Genomic DNA, 17,254 nt, shown 5'->3' on the forward strand with positions numbered 1-17,254 from the left:
CAACCGGTGCGAATCGTCACGCATTTGTACCGATTTTTAATCGGGTCACGATGCCTCGTTACATCCCTAATTATTACTATAAATGACCATAAGTTGAATGGATTTTCATTCTTCCTCTGTCTAGGAGCGATAGAGAAACAGAAGCTGGTTTACATCCTGAACAGAGACGCAGCTGCCAGACTGACCATCTCCTCTCCACTGGAAGCACATAAAGCAAACACGCTCGTCTACCACGTAGTAGGAGTCGATGTCGGCTTTGAAAATCCCATGTTTGCCTGCCTGGAAATGGACTACGAGGTAAGGTCACGAAGAGTTGTGCCTCTAAGACACCGGCGTGTGTTGTAGATGTGATGAGTTTGTCATGTCTCTTCTCTGACGTAAAACTGGAGAAAGATTCAACGTCTCTGATCTGAGCACACACCTTTAAACAAGTACCAGTATGGTTGAATATCCTGACACCATGAGCTTATTTAGGGCAGCAGACAGTGTCAACACTTATCTTTTCAGTCTTTTAATTGACTTTTATTTACTTATTTATTTGTGTATTTATGTTTTTATTATTAACCTGTTTCTGTTAATCACTTTTTCCCCTTTTTCTTTTTATTATTCAGTTTACTTTGTGTATTTATTTATACATCTTAACCTGTTTTATTACTCTATGTATTTGTACACTTTTTTTCTTATTCTTAGTTTAGTCTTAGCCTCCAGTGTTTCTTCACTGCAACTCTATGAGCGTTTACTCGGTTCGTGTTTTAATTCAGCGTTTTATCATTCACAAAAACACTTCTTACTTCATGTGTGTGTCTGTCCTATACAAATAAAGTCTTATTGATTGACAGGCTATATTTTACCCATACGTTATTGTTTGGTGTCTTAGGCTGTGCTGTGCCTAACAGTGGACCGGTGTCTGATACCGTATGTTATTTGCTCTTTTCAGGAAGCTGACAATGACCCGACAGGAGAAGCTGCCGCCAACACACAACAGACGCTCACCTTTTACGAGCTGGACCTCGGCTTGAATCACGTGGTCCGCAAGTACAGCGAGGCTTTGGAAGAGCACGGAAATTTCCTCATCACTGGTAAGCATTGGACAGGCGTGGTTGCACACACCAAGGGATATAATGGTTGGTAACGGTTGGAGACTGTGCTGTTAAGTGGAAAGGAGAGTTAGCCAGAAATATCTATAGAATATGCAACATGAGAGGATTTGTTTTCAGAAGATCCTGTAAAGGACACGGTTGGAGGAGAGCGCACATTAGCTTTGTTAGTTTCCAAAGGATTCATCATCAAAGTGTTGTAGATGTGATGAGTTTGTCATGTCTCTTCTCTGACATAAAACTGGAGAAAGATTCAACGTCTCTGATCTCAGCACGAGTCCACCAACACAATGTGTGTTAAAGTAGCAAAGGGAAGTGAATGGAGGGCCCATCCTGTTTGTGGGTTCCAGCTGTTCTTCACCGCAACCATCATTTGAAAAAGAAACGTGTCTCACTAAATGCTCCTCTCTGTCTAGTCCCTGGTGGTTCAGATGGGCCCAGTGGAGTTCTGATCTGCTCTGAAAACTATATCACATACAAGAACTTTGGAGACCAGCCTGACATTCGCTGCCCCATCCCGCGACGCAGGGTGAGTCCAAACTGTACCACACGCTGTAACGTATTTTACAGCTGCTTCCCATTAAAATGTGACCCTTCTCTTGCCTGGAAGGATTGAAGCATTTCAAGGATGTGTACACGAAATGTACCTGCCACTAGATGTCGCACTAGAGAACCAGCATCTCAGACTGAAACACTGTTCCACTCTGTTGACAGAACCAGTATTTTATCTCACAGAATAATGGTTACACAAACATCAACCGTTGTTCTTTTGTAGTCTTTCCAACAATCACGATCGCCGGTTTGGCTTAAATAATTGGGACAAATGTGCAGTCAGATTTTGCCCACTTAAAGTGCTTGTTTTTGCCTCTCGCAAGGTCAGTTTGTTATTTAACTTGTCAGGATCGCTACTGATATAAACCTTTAGTTTAACCAGCTGTCGCTTACCACCAGACTTCATTGACAAAAGCGTTTATAATTTTATGTTATTTATGTTATCCTAACTTAGTCTTTCCGCTGTTTCAACAATCACCAGCTCTGGTTTGGTTCAAATAAATCCTTAATTCACTGATGTTTATGAGGAAAACTGCCGGTTCAGTCACTCTACTCAGTTGTACATGCGTGAACATGTTTTTCCCTCCTCTCTATTTGGAAGCTATGTTATGTTTCAAGTCATTACACCCACTCCCCTTCTTCTTTGTGTGTCTGTGTCGAGTCATATTTTTGTCTCTGCAGGCACATTTATTTTTATTCTGCTCCCTTTTTTATTCCTCCGTCCCATCCTACAGAATGACCTGGATGACCCAGAGCGCGGCATGATATTTGTCTGCTCAGCCACCCACAAGACCAAGTCCATGTTCTTCTTCCTGGCCCAGACTGAGCAGGGAGACATCTTCAAGGTTACCCTGGAGACGGATGAAGAAATGGTGAGCAAAGATGATTGAGGCCTGAAAATGAATTCTACAGTGAAATGAATGGTACAGCCAGAGTCATGTTTACTAGGTGCTGCACGCTTGGGATACCGCCCGCCTCTAATGTGAAGCTGACTCGCGTGCATGCAGCGAAGGAAAGGCACTGGCACGCACACTGCTGGTTGAAACGTGATGAGTTTTTTCATGTCTCTTCTCTGAATAAAAGCTGAAGAGTCTGTAGATCATTCTGATTTCAACACAAACGCACACAAGTTTTCATCACTGGCTGCTTATGAACAGTCAGTTAGGTATTTCTGGTTCTGTTACCAATTGTTAACAAACAGTACAAAGCCCACAAGTGTTTTTAGTCAGTTTAGTTTTCAACTATTGTACATTATTTGCTTCAAATTAAATTGTCATGTTCGATTATGATTTTGGCATATTGTCATATTTTTTCGCGATTCATCGATCGGCACAGAAATGGATCTTTTTAAAAGTGTGCTATGTCGTTTCTCAGGTCACAGAAATCAGGCTGAAATACTTTGACACGATCCCGGTGGCGACGGCTATGTGTGTCCTGAAGACTGGCTTCTTGTTTGTGTCTTCAGAGTTTGGAAACCAGTAAGTCATTTGTTTTCTATTACCTTTGACAGAACACCACTTACAACCTTTTTGTACTTTTGCAGTCTGGGCTTGAAAACCTTCAGATTGGTGTAAAAATATCCTGAAAGCTCAGCTTGGGGCCAACATCATCGTCTCTATAACTATATATATCTATATTGTTATTTCTGTTGCTCTGTTTTTCTCTGAAACCTCTTATGCTCACGTTGTTCTCTCCTTTGTTGCCTTTACGTGTGGTTGCACACACCAGGGAAACAATAGTTGGTAATGGTTGACTGTAAAAATAGGAAATCAAATTTAGCCAGAAATATCTCTAGAATGTATTTTGGCTCTTTTTCCTTTGGGAGGGGGCAGTGGGTGTGGGAGTCGCTAGGCCTGGGAGAGCTGTTGTCTATATTTGTGAGTGTATCAGTGTTTTTTTATATTCTATTTGTGTTAAATAGAATATGTGTTTCCCCCCTGGAAAACGAGATGCTTCATCTCAAGGGGTTTACCCTTCCAAATGCCTGTGAACAGAATACGTAACGTTTGAGGATTTGTATTCAGAAGAACCTGTAGACGGCACGGTTTGTTGGATTGGCTCGTTAGATAACAAAGGATTCATCATCAAAGTGTTGTAGATGTGATGAGTTTGTCATGTCTCTTCTCTGACTAACACTGGAGAAAGATTCAACGTCTCTGATCTCAGCACGAGTTCAGGATTCTTGTCTATATATCATCAGCTTTCTTTTTCTCTGAAACCTCTTTTGTCTCATGTTTTGTCTTTTGTTTCCTTTAGTTACCTTTACCAGATTGCCCACTTGGGTGATGACGACGAGGAGCCGGAGTTCTCCTCTGCGATGCCGCTGGAAGAGGGAGACACCTTCTTCTTCCAGCCCCGCCCCCTCAAGAACCTCGTGCTGGTGGACGAACAGGAGAACTTATCGCCCATCATGTCCTGTCAGGTGTGTGTGTGTTTGTGTTTGCGTGGCCATAAAACTGGGCCTCCCTAATACCTGCAAGCTGTACTGCTGTAATAGAAAGTCTTTGAACATTTCTTTGCTGGCTTCTCTTCCAGATTTCTGATTTGGCCAATGAAGATACGCCCCAGCTGTACGTGGCCTGTGGACGAGGACCCCGGTCTACTCTGAGGGTCCTTAGACACGGACTGGAGGTACACACACGCTCGGCAACATCACATGCACGCAGCAAAGGAAAGACACTGACACGCTTGTTGAAACGTGATGAGTTTTTTCATGTCTCTTCTCTGAATAAAAGCTGAAGAGTCTGTAGATCATTCTGATTTCAACACAAACGCACACAAGTTTTCATCACTGGCTGCTTATAAATAGTCAGTTAGGTATTTCTGGTTCTGTATCTGTTACCAATTGTTAACAAACAGTACAAAGCCCACCAGTGAGCAAGCATGGTTGCCAGACCTCCGGCTATAGACAGATTGTGTGTTTTTAGTCAGTTTAGTTTTCAGCTAATTCAAAAAATATCGTACATTATTTGCTTCAAATGAAAATGTGTCATGTTAGATTATGAATTTGGCATATTGTCATATTTTTTCGTGCACATTTAAAACCATATGCTCAAGAACCTCCAAAAAACAATTTTATTTACTGCTCTGTTTTATACCGGCTGCTGACTCCTCACTTCTCCTAACCGGCCAGTAGGGGCCGCAAGTAGTCAACAACTGCTAGGCTTTAAAACAAGCCTTACCTCGTCTGTTGCAGGCCGCATTATGGCCTTGTTTGTGGCTCAAAAACTGCCATCCGTAGAAAGGTTTGGTCTCTTCTTGAACTAGTACAAACGCAGATGGATTCGACACCCAATATGTTTTGATCCACTAAAGGCACGGCATGACACAAATAAATCCCACCACCAGAGCAAAAGTTTCCTCATTGGCTTATATGGTTATAATATGTTAGATTTTGCTTATAATGTTCTAAATAAATAATGTTTAGATTCAGAGGACGCTTGGTTACAATACTGTAATCCTAAAAGAAAACCCCGAGTATAAGCTGTTTGTGTAATCCATTGTTTGCTTGAGGCAGACCTCAGAACGTCCTGGGATCAAGCCCTTGCATCATCATGATAAAATATAGGATATTTGATAAAACATTAAATCCTCTTTGCCACTTTCTCTTTTGTTCTTTCTCTACTTCCTTCCCTGTCCGTCGGTATCAGGTATCAGAGATGGCTGTGTCTGAGCTGCCCGGTAACCCCAACGCCGTGTGGACAGTACGCAGACATGTGGAAGGTAACAAGTTTCCTCTTTCAGACCTCTATTTGCTTTTCTCCCAAGCTCTCATAAACCAGATGTACAGGTCAATCGAAGACAACGATTGACAGTTCACCTGGAGGCTGTTGGAATGATTATAAGTACTGTGTGTAGAAACCTTTCAACAGCATCGTGAAACACTTACAATTGACCAATGTTTTTGTGTTATTCCCCTCCTTTGTGCCACGGAAACAAAGACAACTTTGAGCTGATGCAGTTCAAGTCAGGGCTGCTGTGCTTATCAAGGACTGAGTCTCGTGGTGTTTTGTCCTTTCTTGGTGTCAAGTTGTTCTGTTGTGACAAACACTGCCCACTGCCACCGGTCATCTTAGTTGTCGACCTGCAGTTAGCAGTCAACAATGCAAATATTGGCCAGTGCCAGTAGATTGACCTTTATGTTCACATTTGGAATACAGATAATGTCTTTTAATAAGGTAATCATCCGTCCTCTGAAAATAATTGGTCTGTTTTCATTAAAAGGACAAAAATCTTACTGTGAATAAAGTGGCCTGTTTGCTCATTCCCTCCCTACATGTGGTTATCTTCTGTTTCAGTCCTAATATGTGTAGGCAGATGTTCAGTGTTTGTCTGCGTTTTCTCTTCAGTTTAAATTATTTTGTGCAACAGTGCATTTCCCAGAACTCGAATGGTTACCACATCTGACAGAGACCAGTCTTCAGAGGTGTGAGTGTGTCAGGGACAGGGGAGGACAAAAAACATAGTGTCAGGATGATGACTTTGGCAGTGTGTCTGTCTGTGTGGCCTTTTATTTTTGTTTAAATCTGTAGTCTGTCTGGTTTTATTCCGAAAGCTTATCTTCCCAAAGTCCTTGTGTTGCCAAAGTAGAGGTTGTCTTTCAGTTTCATATTATTTTAGTAATAAGTTGAAGATGTTTAAAGGTGTTTTGAAGAAATTAACCTGTCAGCTTTTTACCTTCTGGATGGTGTCAAGTGAATTGTGCCTGCATGTTGTTTGTGTTACTGGGAGACTTTACTCTGTAATCTCATGAGTTTACACCAGATTGAGTTGTATCAACTGTGAAATGACCGTAAGTGGCAAGCCCAGCCGATTACCCTGTGAGGAAACAAGAAACATTCTCACTATTTTCTCTGTCTTACAATTTGATACGTGTGTACACACACACACACACACACACACACACACTTCCAATTGAAGGAAGTGAGTGTGTTGTTGCAGCCTTGGACTTTTTGTGGCTCTGACTGCAAAGGCAGAACCCCAACCCTGACCTACAGAATATCTTCATTTATTTATTAGATGAGAGAGAAACACGTGCAGGGTCATGGTCAGCACGTGAAGGAGGCTTGTTGTTAATGATGGAGGAACTTAGATGGTACTTGGATCGTAATGCAGTTTCTAGCGGTCATTACAGGCACATTCATTTGCCTCACGAATAACAGCGATTCATCAAAGCAGTTGCTTATAAAAGGCGCCGTAGTTTTGGCGTTAAATAATCTTTCACTTGCCTCGGGCAGGCGTTAATGTCGAGCCCTGCCATCTGTGTGCAGGAAACACATTACTGCTGTTTACCTACATCACCCTGTCGTGTTGGTTTTTCTTTCGTCCTTGCAATCTCTGTTTAGCCTCAGCACAACTCCCATCAGCATTGTTTTCCTAATCTTTGGTCTCTGTCTCGATTCCTTTCTTTTTTTTTTCATTAGATGAGTTTGATGCCTACATCATTGTGTCTTTCGTGAACGCTACTCTGGTTCTGTCCATCGGGGAGACTGTAGAGGAAGTGACAGATTCTGGATTTCTGGGAACAACGCCTACTCTCTCCTGCTCACTGCTCGGTGAAGACGCCCTGGTGCAGGTGGGTCTTCTTTCATACCTGTCATGGTACTGGACTGCTACCTCCAAAACTGCATAAGCATTACAGTTGCATACCTCCAATCCCTGCATTTTCTTGCACCTAAATTATCTCAGACAGTTTAAAATGTTTGAAAAGGATGCTCCTTACCTTGCTCTATTAACTAAAGTATGCAGGATATTATATTGGAATAAGAAAACCTTTAATACGAAGTAATATCAATAATTGAACCAACCTACTTACTTTCTTTCCATTTTATTTCGTCCTTCCCCTCCCTGCGTCTCCTTACAGGTGTACCCAGATGGTATCCGCCACATCCGAGCGGACAAGCGTGTGAATGAGTGGAAGACTCCCGGCAAAAAAACCATCGTCCGCTGCGCCGTGAACCAGCGTCAGGTTGTCATCGCTCTCACCGGAGGGGAGCTGGTCTACTTTGAGATGGACCCGGTAAGAAAGCAGATGTTTTCTACTTATTCAAATGAAATATGTCCACAGGAAATCTGTCTATTGCTGACGAAAAGTAAAATCAGAGATCAGTCTTATGGTGTTACTGATGTTACGTGTTCCGAATTTCATCTTATCACACTTTTAATATGACACTTATTTAACAAATGTCAGAGCTGAATTTCAGTACGATGTTAGGGTAAGAAAAACTTAACTGTTGGTAGAATAAGCTGTGTAGTGTGACACTTGGAGCAGGTCTACCAGACGCAAAGTGGAACAGAAAAATCCTCTTTTTCATTTCTGTTCCCGTATCGGTTAAGAGCTGAGCACACTGAACCTTTGGTTTGGCTGTTGACATTCACATCTACACAAACACAGCCTATTATTAATGATCAAATTTGTGGTTGATAATTGTTAATTTTATGTGCAACAGACTTATTCTCTCTACCTCTTATGTTAATAGGCTAATAAGTTAGAAGATGAATTTTCTTTAAAATAAAATAAATAATACTCGATTTGAACTGTTATTTAAGCTCCGCTGAGTTCACAGCTGTGGTGAGAACAGCCAGCCAGGCCACAGAGTGTGTCCAATAACCGCTGACTACCATTGAAGACAAAAACTAGATCAATCTGAGGTACCATAATAAACACAGGAAAGAGCTGGGATGACTGAAAGTCTGTGCTGTAACGCTGTTTCTCTCCGTCTCCTTTCTCTTCCTCTCTCCAGTCCGGCCAGCTGAATGAGTACACAGAGCGGAAGGAGATGTCTGCAGATGTGGTTTGCATGAGCCTGGCGAACGTTCCACCCGGTGAGCAACGCTCGCGATTCCTCGCCGTGGGACTGGTTGACAACACTGTCCGAATCATCTCCCTGGACCCTTCGGTATGAACACAAACAAGAGTGTGTCAATGAGACGGCACAGAAACCAACTTTCTTTGCACCACTGAACTCTGAAATGTGCGTTCGTCTTTTGTAATGTGGGTTTATGCACTGCAACCACTACTATAACATCCCTCAGCATTTTATACATGACAAAGAACATTGTAGCATGCATGTTATGTTTCTCCAGTCATTTATCAAGGTTTTTCCTATAGTTTGTCAACCGTCTTTAGGTAAGCAGTAAATTTATCCCACATCCAGATGTTATCATAACACCACCATCTGGTTTGAAGCCACATTTGTTTGTTGTAATAATGAGTTTAAATGGTTGATATGAATCCCCTCCAGCCAAAACAGATTTGTTTGGCTTCTTCTCAGGTCAATAACAAGTAATATGTCCATCTTTATTAAAATAACAGTTACACACTGCCCGAGGGGAAAGCTTGGTGCAACATAACATTTGAAAGGAATTATGTATTTGTCCCTTAAACAAGTCAGATCTAATGTGATATGACAGGAGAAACAAAGTTCCCGTATAGGTATCAAAATGTTCTTGACAGAAGTTCTGGGGCCAAAGAAGCTATATGCCCGTTAATCATGCTGGTGAGGGCGAGAAATGCTGAAATATTTACCAGGGTCTTGAGGGATTACTTGATTTCTTTGTGTGTTTCGAGAAAGTGATGTCAGCCAAACTGACATTGATAAGTTATGACTTGTGAGGTGTTAAGTGGTGAATGGAAGTTCCTGTAAATACCACTTTATACTACACCAGGTCAGGTGAGTGTTATGTTGGAGCTTTTGGCGACAACCAATAATCAGTGAATGTGAATCAGGGTTTATTAACCAAAGCAAAAAAAAAGGTCTGACTATACACTAAATGTTTCAAAAGAAGACATTTGTGCATTTTAAAATGGTCCTAACCCTCTTAATCTTTGTTGTGTTCAGGATTGCCTACAGCCGTTGAGTATGCAGGCCCTTCCAGCACAGCCAGAGAGTCTGTGTATTGTCGAGATGGGAGGGATCGAGAAACAGGATGAGCTTGGAGAGAAGGGAACCATCGGCTTCCTCTACCTCAACATTGGGCTTCAGGTATTCTTTTTCAATCGCCAAACTGATTCCAGAAATTTAGCTTTCAAATTACACCCCTATAAAAGCATAAAGTATACGTTAGCAGTCGCTCAAATTGGACCTCATGCATGAAGTTGTGTGTGAGAACAAATTAAGAATTTACGTAGCATTCAAAAATACTTGCACTCTCCTGTTAGGTAAGAAAAATTTATCTATATCTCAGCATTTGTTTCACATCTGTAGTAAAAGTAAAAAAAAGTAAATGTTGAGTAAATTGTCTAATAGAACAATGATCAAGCGTCAGAGAAAAGAAAACACTGAATTTGTCAAAAAAAAAAGAAGCCTAGTAAATGTGTATGATTCATCCAAATCACTCATTTTACACAAAGTTCTTGCAGTTAAGAAGTTCACTATTTAGGTTAATTGCTAAGTTTTGAATATAAGTATCCATAAAATCCCTCGCTTAAGCAGGGGTCGTCTGTTAATTAAATGATAGAAAAGTGGTCCCTTAAGAAAAAAGGTTGGAAACCACCACTTAAGCCAAAACTTGCAAAAGCCATTGCATTTTGTGCTGTGATATATTAAAACTGCTGACAAAGCGGTTTACTATATGGAAACGCAGAGGAATCCTTTAAATGTTCACATTTATTAAAGAAGATTAGGTTACTCAGACAGATTCTTCAAAACCTGAGTGCCGTTCTCGAGCCGCAACTTAGAGACAAAACGATTTAATGTCACCACATCATCTGCAAGTACTCACCACTATCGGTTTCCTGGCTACTGGAACCTTCCAGAGAGAGATTGATGATAGGTCTGGCATGCATCCCAGTCTTCTGTTTGTTGTAAGCTCTCAAAAGTTCCCCGGTAACAATTCTCTTTCCATATACCGCTGCTCAGCAGACCAGATAAAGGCACCATCTCCAAATCTGTTCCCCTTCCTCAGTAGTAAACAGGAACATGGTGGCCCGCTGGTCAGGGGGCGTATGACGGCACTGCAACCCCAACAGAGAAACCCCTCCATTGACGAATCCAATGTGCTTCTCCGTGTCTGTGTGTCTGATTTATTGGGGCATGTGCATATGCTAATAGGAAATGTAAGATCTATATGCAATTCATGAACACACTCAGGAGGGTGAGAACCAAGGTTATTATAGTTAACTAAAACTAAACTAAAAACTAAAACTAGGCTTACAAAAGTTAGTTAACCCCCATATCATAATAAAAATAAAAAAAACTGAAACTAATAAAAACTAAACTAAAACGAGCAAACCCACTCTCCCAACTGAAACTGAACTGAAAACAAAAATGAAAAGCGAAATGGAAATAAGAATTCAATAAGTCTACAATAATTGAACTAACAATATCTGCAACAACCTGTGATGCCTAACTAGAGGTCCAACTAAATATTTACCAACAACACATCAACACATCAAATTAAATCTAGAGTTCTTGATTTAATTTCATTCACTGCTCATTTATTAAGATGTACATTTTAGATTGTGTCACCCAGTGATGTGTGTTTGTGTTTGATCCCCTTCCTCAGAACGGTGTGCTGCTGAGGACTGTGCTGGACCCAGTGACGGGTGACCTGTCCGATACCAGAACACGATACCTGGGGTCTCGACCCGTCAAACTCTTCAGAGTCAGGATGCAGGGACAGGAAGCTGTATGTGACTCAAACATTTACATATCATCAATACACACAAAAAATGCTTCTAATATAACTAACTTAATTACAAAACAATACATTTGTTTACAATGAAAATAAAAGGTATTTTGACGAAGTAAGGAGTCTTTTTTTAGGCTTTAAGAGCCTGTGTGGATTTGTATTTTTTGTCAATTTAAAGACAAAATATCAAAAATAATAATAATCTTTAATTTTCTGTCTCTCTCACTGACAGGTGTTGGCAATGTCCAGTCGCTCCTGGCTCAGCTACTCGTACCAGTCTCGCTTCCATCTGACCCCTCTGTCATATGAGACTCTGGAGTACGCCTCTGGCTTTGCGTCCGAACAATGCCCTGAAGGCATAGTGGCCATTTCCACCAACACACTGAGGTATGGACACACACTGCAACAGTTAGACACGTTAGCAGTTAGAATCGTTAATTGTCCAGCTTTGGTTGTTTGTGTGTTAATCTTTACATTTCTGAAGATGGTAGAGATTGCCAATGATGAAGACAAAAGCAGCAGGTTGAAGACTGTTGCTTTCTGTCTCTGTAATAGAAATAAAAAGTAAATCAAAAGAAACTTCAGTTCTAGAGTGAATGCACCACATTTCCTGGCTGATGATGTACGACACATGCAGCCAGTGTTGTGATCGTGGTCCAACTTTCAACAGAGATCCCAGGTTGACTTGTGCGAGCGGACAGAGGAGCTCAGTGGAAGCATAAACCATCTTTAGAGCTCGGCTGTACCACTCGAGTTAAAAATGATTTGTAACTGTCTCCTCATCCACTCTTGTCCTTTCACCGTCTGTCTGACAGAATCTTGGCTTTGGAGAAATTAGGAGCCGTCTTTAACCAGGTGGCCTTTCCTCTGCAGTACACTCCCAGGAAATTTGTAATCCACCCGGAGACCAACAACCTCATTTTGATCGAGACGGACCACAATGCCTACACTGAGGCAACCAAAGCTCAGAGAAAGCAACAGATGGCCGAGGTATGAAGTGCAACATCAGCTGCTCCTGATTCCCGAGCGTAATACACTTATTGTGGTCTCTTGGTTAGCTCTCGTTATATTGTTACAGGCTAGAGTTTAAATAGAAAGACTTGATCATTTGTACCTTGCTGTACCTTCGTGTCTCCTGAGAGAGCGCTCCACTATCGGTATCCTGACCGTGTGCCCATAAACAAGCCTTTTAACAGCCAGACTACACAAAGACTTCATGAGAAATAACTCTGCGAGCCTGTCATGGTGTAATTTTGATGTAAGGCTGACCATGTAGAGTTCAGAGACCACCAGTGGGACACCTTTTTGACATCTCAGTAATTTTAAGCCTCCACCTGATTGTAGTTTAGTGCTTCTGACGTGGAGATTGATTGTGGTCAGACTAGGGGAAGTTGGGTTTAGCCAACGGTCAGGAAGGCTAAGTGGCTAATTTGGCAAGGCTTGCAAAAGAGAACTTAATCTCAATGAGAATATTTAAATGAATGGAAGTCAGGTTTATTTTGATTTAATTTATTTTAAATTGGATTTATATTGCTGTAGCTACAGGAGATGTCTGAAATTTGGCTAAACATGAAACCAGCCACTTTTGGCCCAGGGGTATTTATGCTTTGCCATACATACACATGAAGACTGCAGTTTTATTTTTGATTATTATTATTTTCTTAATTAATTGACTAATCCCAGTTTCTTAGTGTCATCTTTAGATGACAGTTTAAACCACCAACATCTTCTATTTAAACTGCTATACAACAGAGAAAAGCAGCAGATTCTTACAAAGACAAGCTGGAACCAGTACATTTTTGTCATTTATGCTTGAATGGACCGATTCACAAAACAGTTATCAATTTTCTGTCGACAGACTAATGTTTCAGCTCTAGTATACATATGAACAGGGAGGAGGACAGCAAAATATATCACTGCATCTGTGCCTTTCCAAATAAAATGGTGTGAATGAGGTGGAATCAGGTCAAAAGTCAGGTAGATAATGTTGATAAAAGAGAGCAATTCCCTCAGAGCATGTTCCATGAATGTGTCAGTCACCTGGTAATGGGGAAAATATGGCTCTTGTTTAAAATGCTGTGGCATCCCTTCAGCTGACCTGCTGTGTTCTTTGTACTGCCGTTGCCTCTGCAGGAGATGGTGGAGGCTGCTGGTGAGGATGAAAGAGAACTGGCTGCTGAGATGGCTGCCGCCTTCCTCAACGAAAATCTCCCAGAAGCTATATTCGGTGCACCTAAAGCTGGAGCCGGACAGTGGGCCTCACTGGTGCGCCTCGTCAACCCCATACAGGGTTCAACGCTGGACCAGGTGCAGCTGGAACAGAACGAAGCTGCATTTAGGTGAGCAGGTTCAATTTCATGGCTTCACACAAGTGGAAAATAATAGCATTCAGATGAGGAATGGATGAACAGTCCGGTGGGTAAAAAATAAAAGGAAGGGGTGTGAATCAAACCATAAACGACGCTCAGTGCTGTAGTGTGTAGAGTATAGGGTATGGACTCCCCTGAAAGCCGGTTCTGAATATAAACTGGTTCTATATTCGGTAAGAACCTGGCGTTGTGTTTGTGGTTTTGTTCATTTTTGTGGCTTTGTGGTATGTACTAACTATATTTGGGAACCATAGTACACAGAGTGTGTTTAAAGTCAGCTTGAGTAAGATTAGCAAACTGAAAAACATAGTTTTGGGGCAATTTATAGCCGAGTATGCAGCCTCTCCATATTTCTGACACACTACCGCTTTGGGGTCACCTGCTATAAAAGCTTGATTTGGTTAAAACAAATTGGAAGCTTAGCATCAAAATTTAAACATATATAATATAGATTCATTTAATTCTTCTTCTTTCGGGGCCCAAAACTATATCATATGTCATTAATACATTTTAGTGTTTATACTGAATTATACTGTTTTTATTCATGTTAAAATATCATTATTGAAGAAAAACATGAATATAATACACATAGACTTAAATTCATTTCCTTCAGACTTACCCTAAACATAACCCACTGACCCTAAACATTTTTTTTTTTCCAAATCAGGGACATGGCTTTTGTCCCCAATCAGACAAGCCGTTCCAAATAAACTGGTCTTTAGTCTAAAATAGATTAAATTAAATTAAATGTATTATTTATGCTGAATACTCATCCCAAGTATGAATTAAGTGCAATTGTCTGAAGCAGAAGGTTTGAGATTATGAAAGAATGGGGGAAAGAATAAGGAAGTTGTTGATAAGTGGCATGATAAAACTGTGACACAGAGTTCAGCCTTCTGTTTAATAAGTGGGGGTGCTTGTTTACAGATGGCTGTAGTGAAGCTTTAGTTGTTAGGAAAGGATTTATAAACAGGAAGGAGGGGAACTGGAGAGAGTGGAAGAGATGAGCAGAGATTAGAGAGGGTAAGCGTCCAATAAAACAACTGTCCACAGTGTGAAGGCACTCGATGCTGAAGAAAAGGTTCCACATGACATTGTGTCATAGCTTTGAGTTGTGTGTGGGTGTGGTGGAGGGTAAATGAGGTAATCCTGTCCAGAGTCTGACCCTGGACTGTTTCCTGTTTACTACGCCTTTCACATTGATTGACAGTCAGTCTCCAAAAACTCCCAGCATCTCATAAATTCTAGCCGGAGTGTTTGATCTGCTCAGGGGATCCTTTTAAAATGTCCTATTTTTTAGTTATGTGATGATGGATTGAGTGATTCAGAAGAGGGAACTATTACTGCCCTTATCAGCAGCTAGTCCTTCGAGAGCTAAGAGCTAATGGAACAATCGAAAGAAAACACTGAATTTGTCAGAAAAGAAGCCTGTTAAGTTTGTATGAATATAAAATAGACTAAAAAAATCTGAACACAGACAGAACATTGTATTAAAGGTTCTCAAATCTGTATGTTTTTTATCTGGCATAGATTTATGCATCGTAAGCAGGCACTTTCCACACATATCCTTGCGGCATATTGTTTTCCTTCCCCTGTAGCAGCATCAAATGAGTAATGATTAGTGAAACTGTGTCCCATCTTGTTTTAAGTAAACTGACAGTTTATCTAACATCTTCTCTCTTTCCCTGTGTTTCAGTGTTGCAGTGTGTCGCTTCCCCAACACAGGAGATGATTGGTATGTTCTGGTGGGCGTTGCCAGAGACATGATTCTCAACCCCAGATCAGTGAGCGGCGGCTTTATCTATACCTATCGGCTCATCGCTGGAGGGGAGAAGCTGGAGTTTGTGCACAAGGTGGGTGTGACGCTTAAATGGAATAATATTTAGAAAGTACTTTAAGTTCCTGAATTGCATCCTGCTCACACTCACTCACTCACTCATGCACAGACAGGTGCAAAAAAATTGGAGCTGCTGTTCTTTGTTTGCCTGTAGGTGGCGACATTGGTGTGTTTACACAGTGTGCAGGTGTAAACCGCTGCTGCTATTGCCTGTCTTGCTAAGAGGCAGCGCCGGTCCAGAACATGTAGATCAGGAGCTGGGTGATTTCAGCTGAGCCTGGCTTCAAAGCGAAGGTTGCAGTTCTGCAATTAAAGCCTGACTAAGCAAAGAATGAGCAGTGTGAAAAGGCAATCTCTATATCTACCTCGACCTCTATATTCTCTGCAGCAGGATTTGGGATCATAAGACATTACCATTTAGTTTGGGCCAGAGGGAGTTTATTGTTTGTGTTTACTGCTCTGTTATTGAAATGTGTTAGCAGGTCACAGTTTGAGATGGATGCTGAGATTAGGACGAGGAGAGAGAGAGAGAAAGGTCAGTGCAGCAGGCAGGGCAGCCTCCAGTAAGGTTTTAATGACCCCAAATACAGATGCTGCTGCCCCTGGCGCCAAGCACTGCTCCCCGGGCAATTCCCCAGAAACACGAGCAGGGTGGAGACCATCAGGGTGAATCAGCCCACATCCATTTGTTACCTGATGTGGATTAACAAGGGAAGTGAGTCATGTGTGTTGTATTGCCCAGTGGTGTCAACCACTTCTTTTCACGTTAGAGGAATTTCCCCACCACTTAACCAGATCAGATATTTTAGATGAGTCTATCTGGTCTGAACACACATATATTTAAAATTTTTTTTTTTTTTTTTTTACTGATGCACATACACATGCATACGGATACGCAGATATAAGACGGATAAAGGCCAATATCTGACCACAGACACTGTCATGGGCACACAGAGGTGTAGACACTGTGGTGACTGGTAAGTAGTCTGGCTGTGGATATTTATTTTTAACAATGCGCCTCATGAGACTGTGTGGTTTTATTAAGATTAAATTTAATTAGAATATGCATTTAACAACCAGTTTTGGAAGAGGAACGATAGCACTGATAGTGTGATTGTTCCATTCGGTAAAAATAAAAAAGCCACGATCCGTCTGCTCAGGTTTACTCAACTTCTCTTGCATATATTTCATTTAAAAATCATCTCAGTTGTTTGTAGTTTGTTAATTTTTTGCACAGTGAAAGTTTCTCTATTTGTTATTGTTGTTACTTCTGGTGTTAAATTGTGTTAAATAGGCTTGATGCTTTTTTTAGATGTTAAAAACCTCCAGTAAAGCAGTTTGGTGGCTCGATCTCCTGAGAGTTTAAACATGATCCCAGTGTCAAACTGCCACTAAGGTGCATGTTTTTAAGTATTTACTGCAGAGATTTTTTTTACAAAAGCAGACGACCTAAAATCATCACCGCATCTCAGGTTTGAGTCAGGCTAACATCAGTGATGCAGTGATTGCTTTAACAAAGGACGACAGCTTTGTAAAAGTATATTTAAAAGACCTTAAACTGCCTCAAAGGTCCAGTGTGTAACATTTTGGAGGCTCTATTGGCAGAAATGGAACAATGACATCAGATGCAGCACGTTGTTGCACTAAAGTTGGGGAGGTTACGGAGGAAGTAAGCATTATCACTTTTATTTCAAATTGTTTGTGTAATGGCAGCCGTAACATTAATGAGCAGGTGCTGAGGAGGAGAAGAATGAAGAGAAAGAGAG

The 17,254-nt window shown here is 41.1% G+C and overlaps 1 protein-coding gene across 1 annotated transcript in view; it reads left to right on the forward strand.

The window, feature by feature from the left end:
- Positions 1–124: 124 nt before the first annotated feature.
- Positions 125–17,254, forward strand: part of sf3b3 (splicing factor 3b, subunit 3) — a gene marked incomplete at its 5' end in the record, with an annotated part of 29,392 nt that continues 12,262 nt past the window's right edge. The window contains 17 exon segments of the mRNA XM_035664535.1: positions 125–297; positions 938–1,079; positions 1,514–1,626; positions 2,384–2,521; positions 3,024–3,127; positions 3,906–4,071; positions 4,185–4,280; positions 5,300–5,372; positions 7,073–7,224; positions 7,513–7,668; positions 8,393–8,548; positions 9,491–9,634; positions 11,157–11,279; positions 11,515–11,669; positions 12,098–12,272; positions 13,416–13,621; positions 15,348–15,504. Of these exon segments, the coding sequence (XP_035520428.1) occupies positions 125–297; positions 938–1,079; positions 1,514–1,626; positions 2,384–2,521; positions 3,024–3,127; positions 3,906–4,071; positions 4,185–4,280; positions 5,300–5,372; positions 7,073–7,224; positions 7,513–7,668; positions 8,393–8,548; positions 9,491–9,634; positions 11,157–11,279; positions 11,515–11,669; positions 12,098–12,272; positions 13,416–13,621; positions 15,348–15,504 (2,429 nt within the window).

Source organism: Morone saxatilis, unplaced genomic scaffold (genome assembly GCF_004916995.1).
Source record: "Morone saxatilis isolate NCDOM2014 unplaced genomic scaffold, NCSU_SB_2.0 Contig2, whole genome shotgun sequence".
In the NCBI taxonomy this organism is placed as follows: Eukaryota; Metazoa; Chordata; class Actinopteri; family Moronidae; genus Morone; species Morone saxatilis.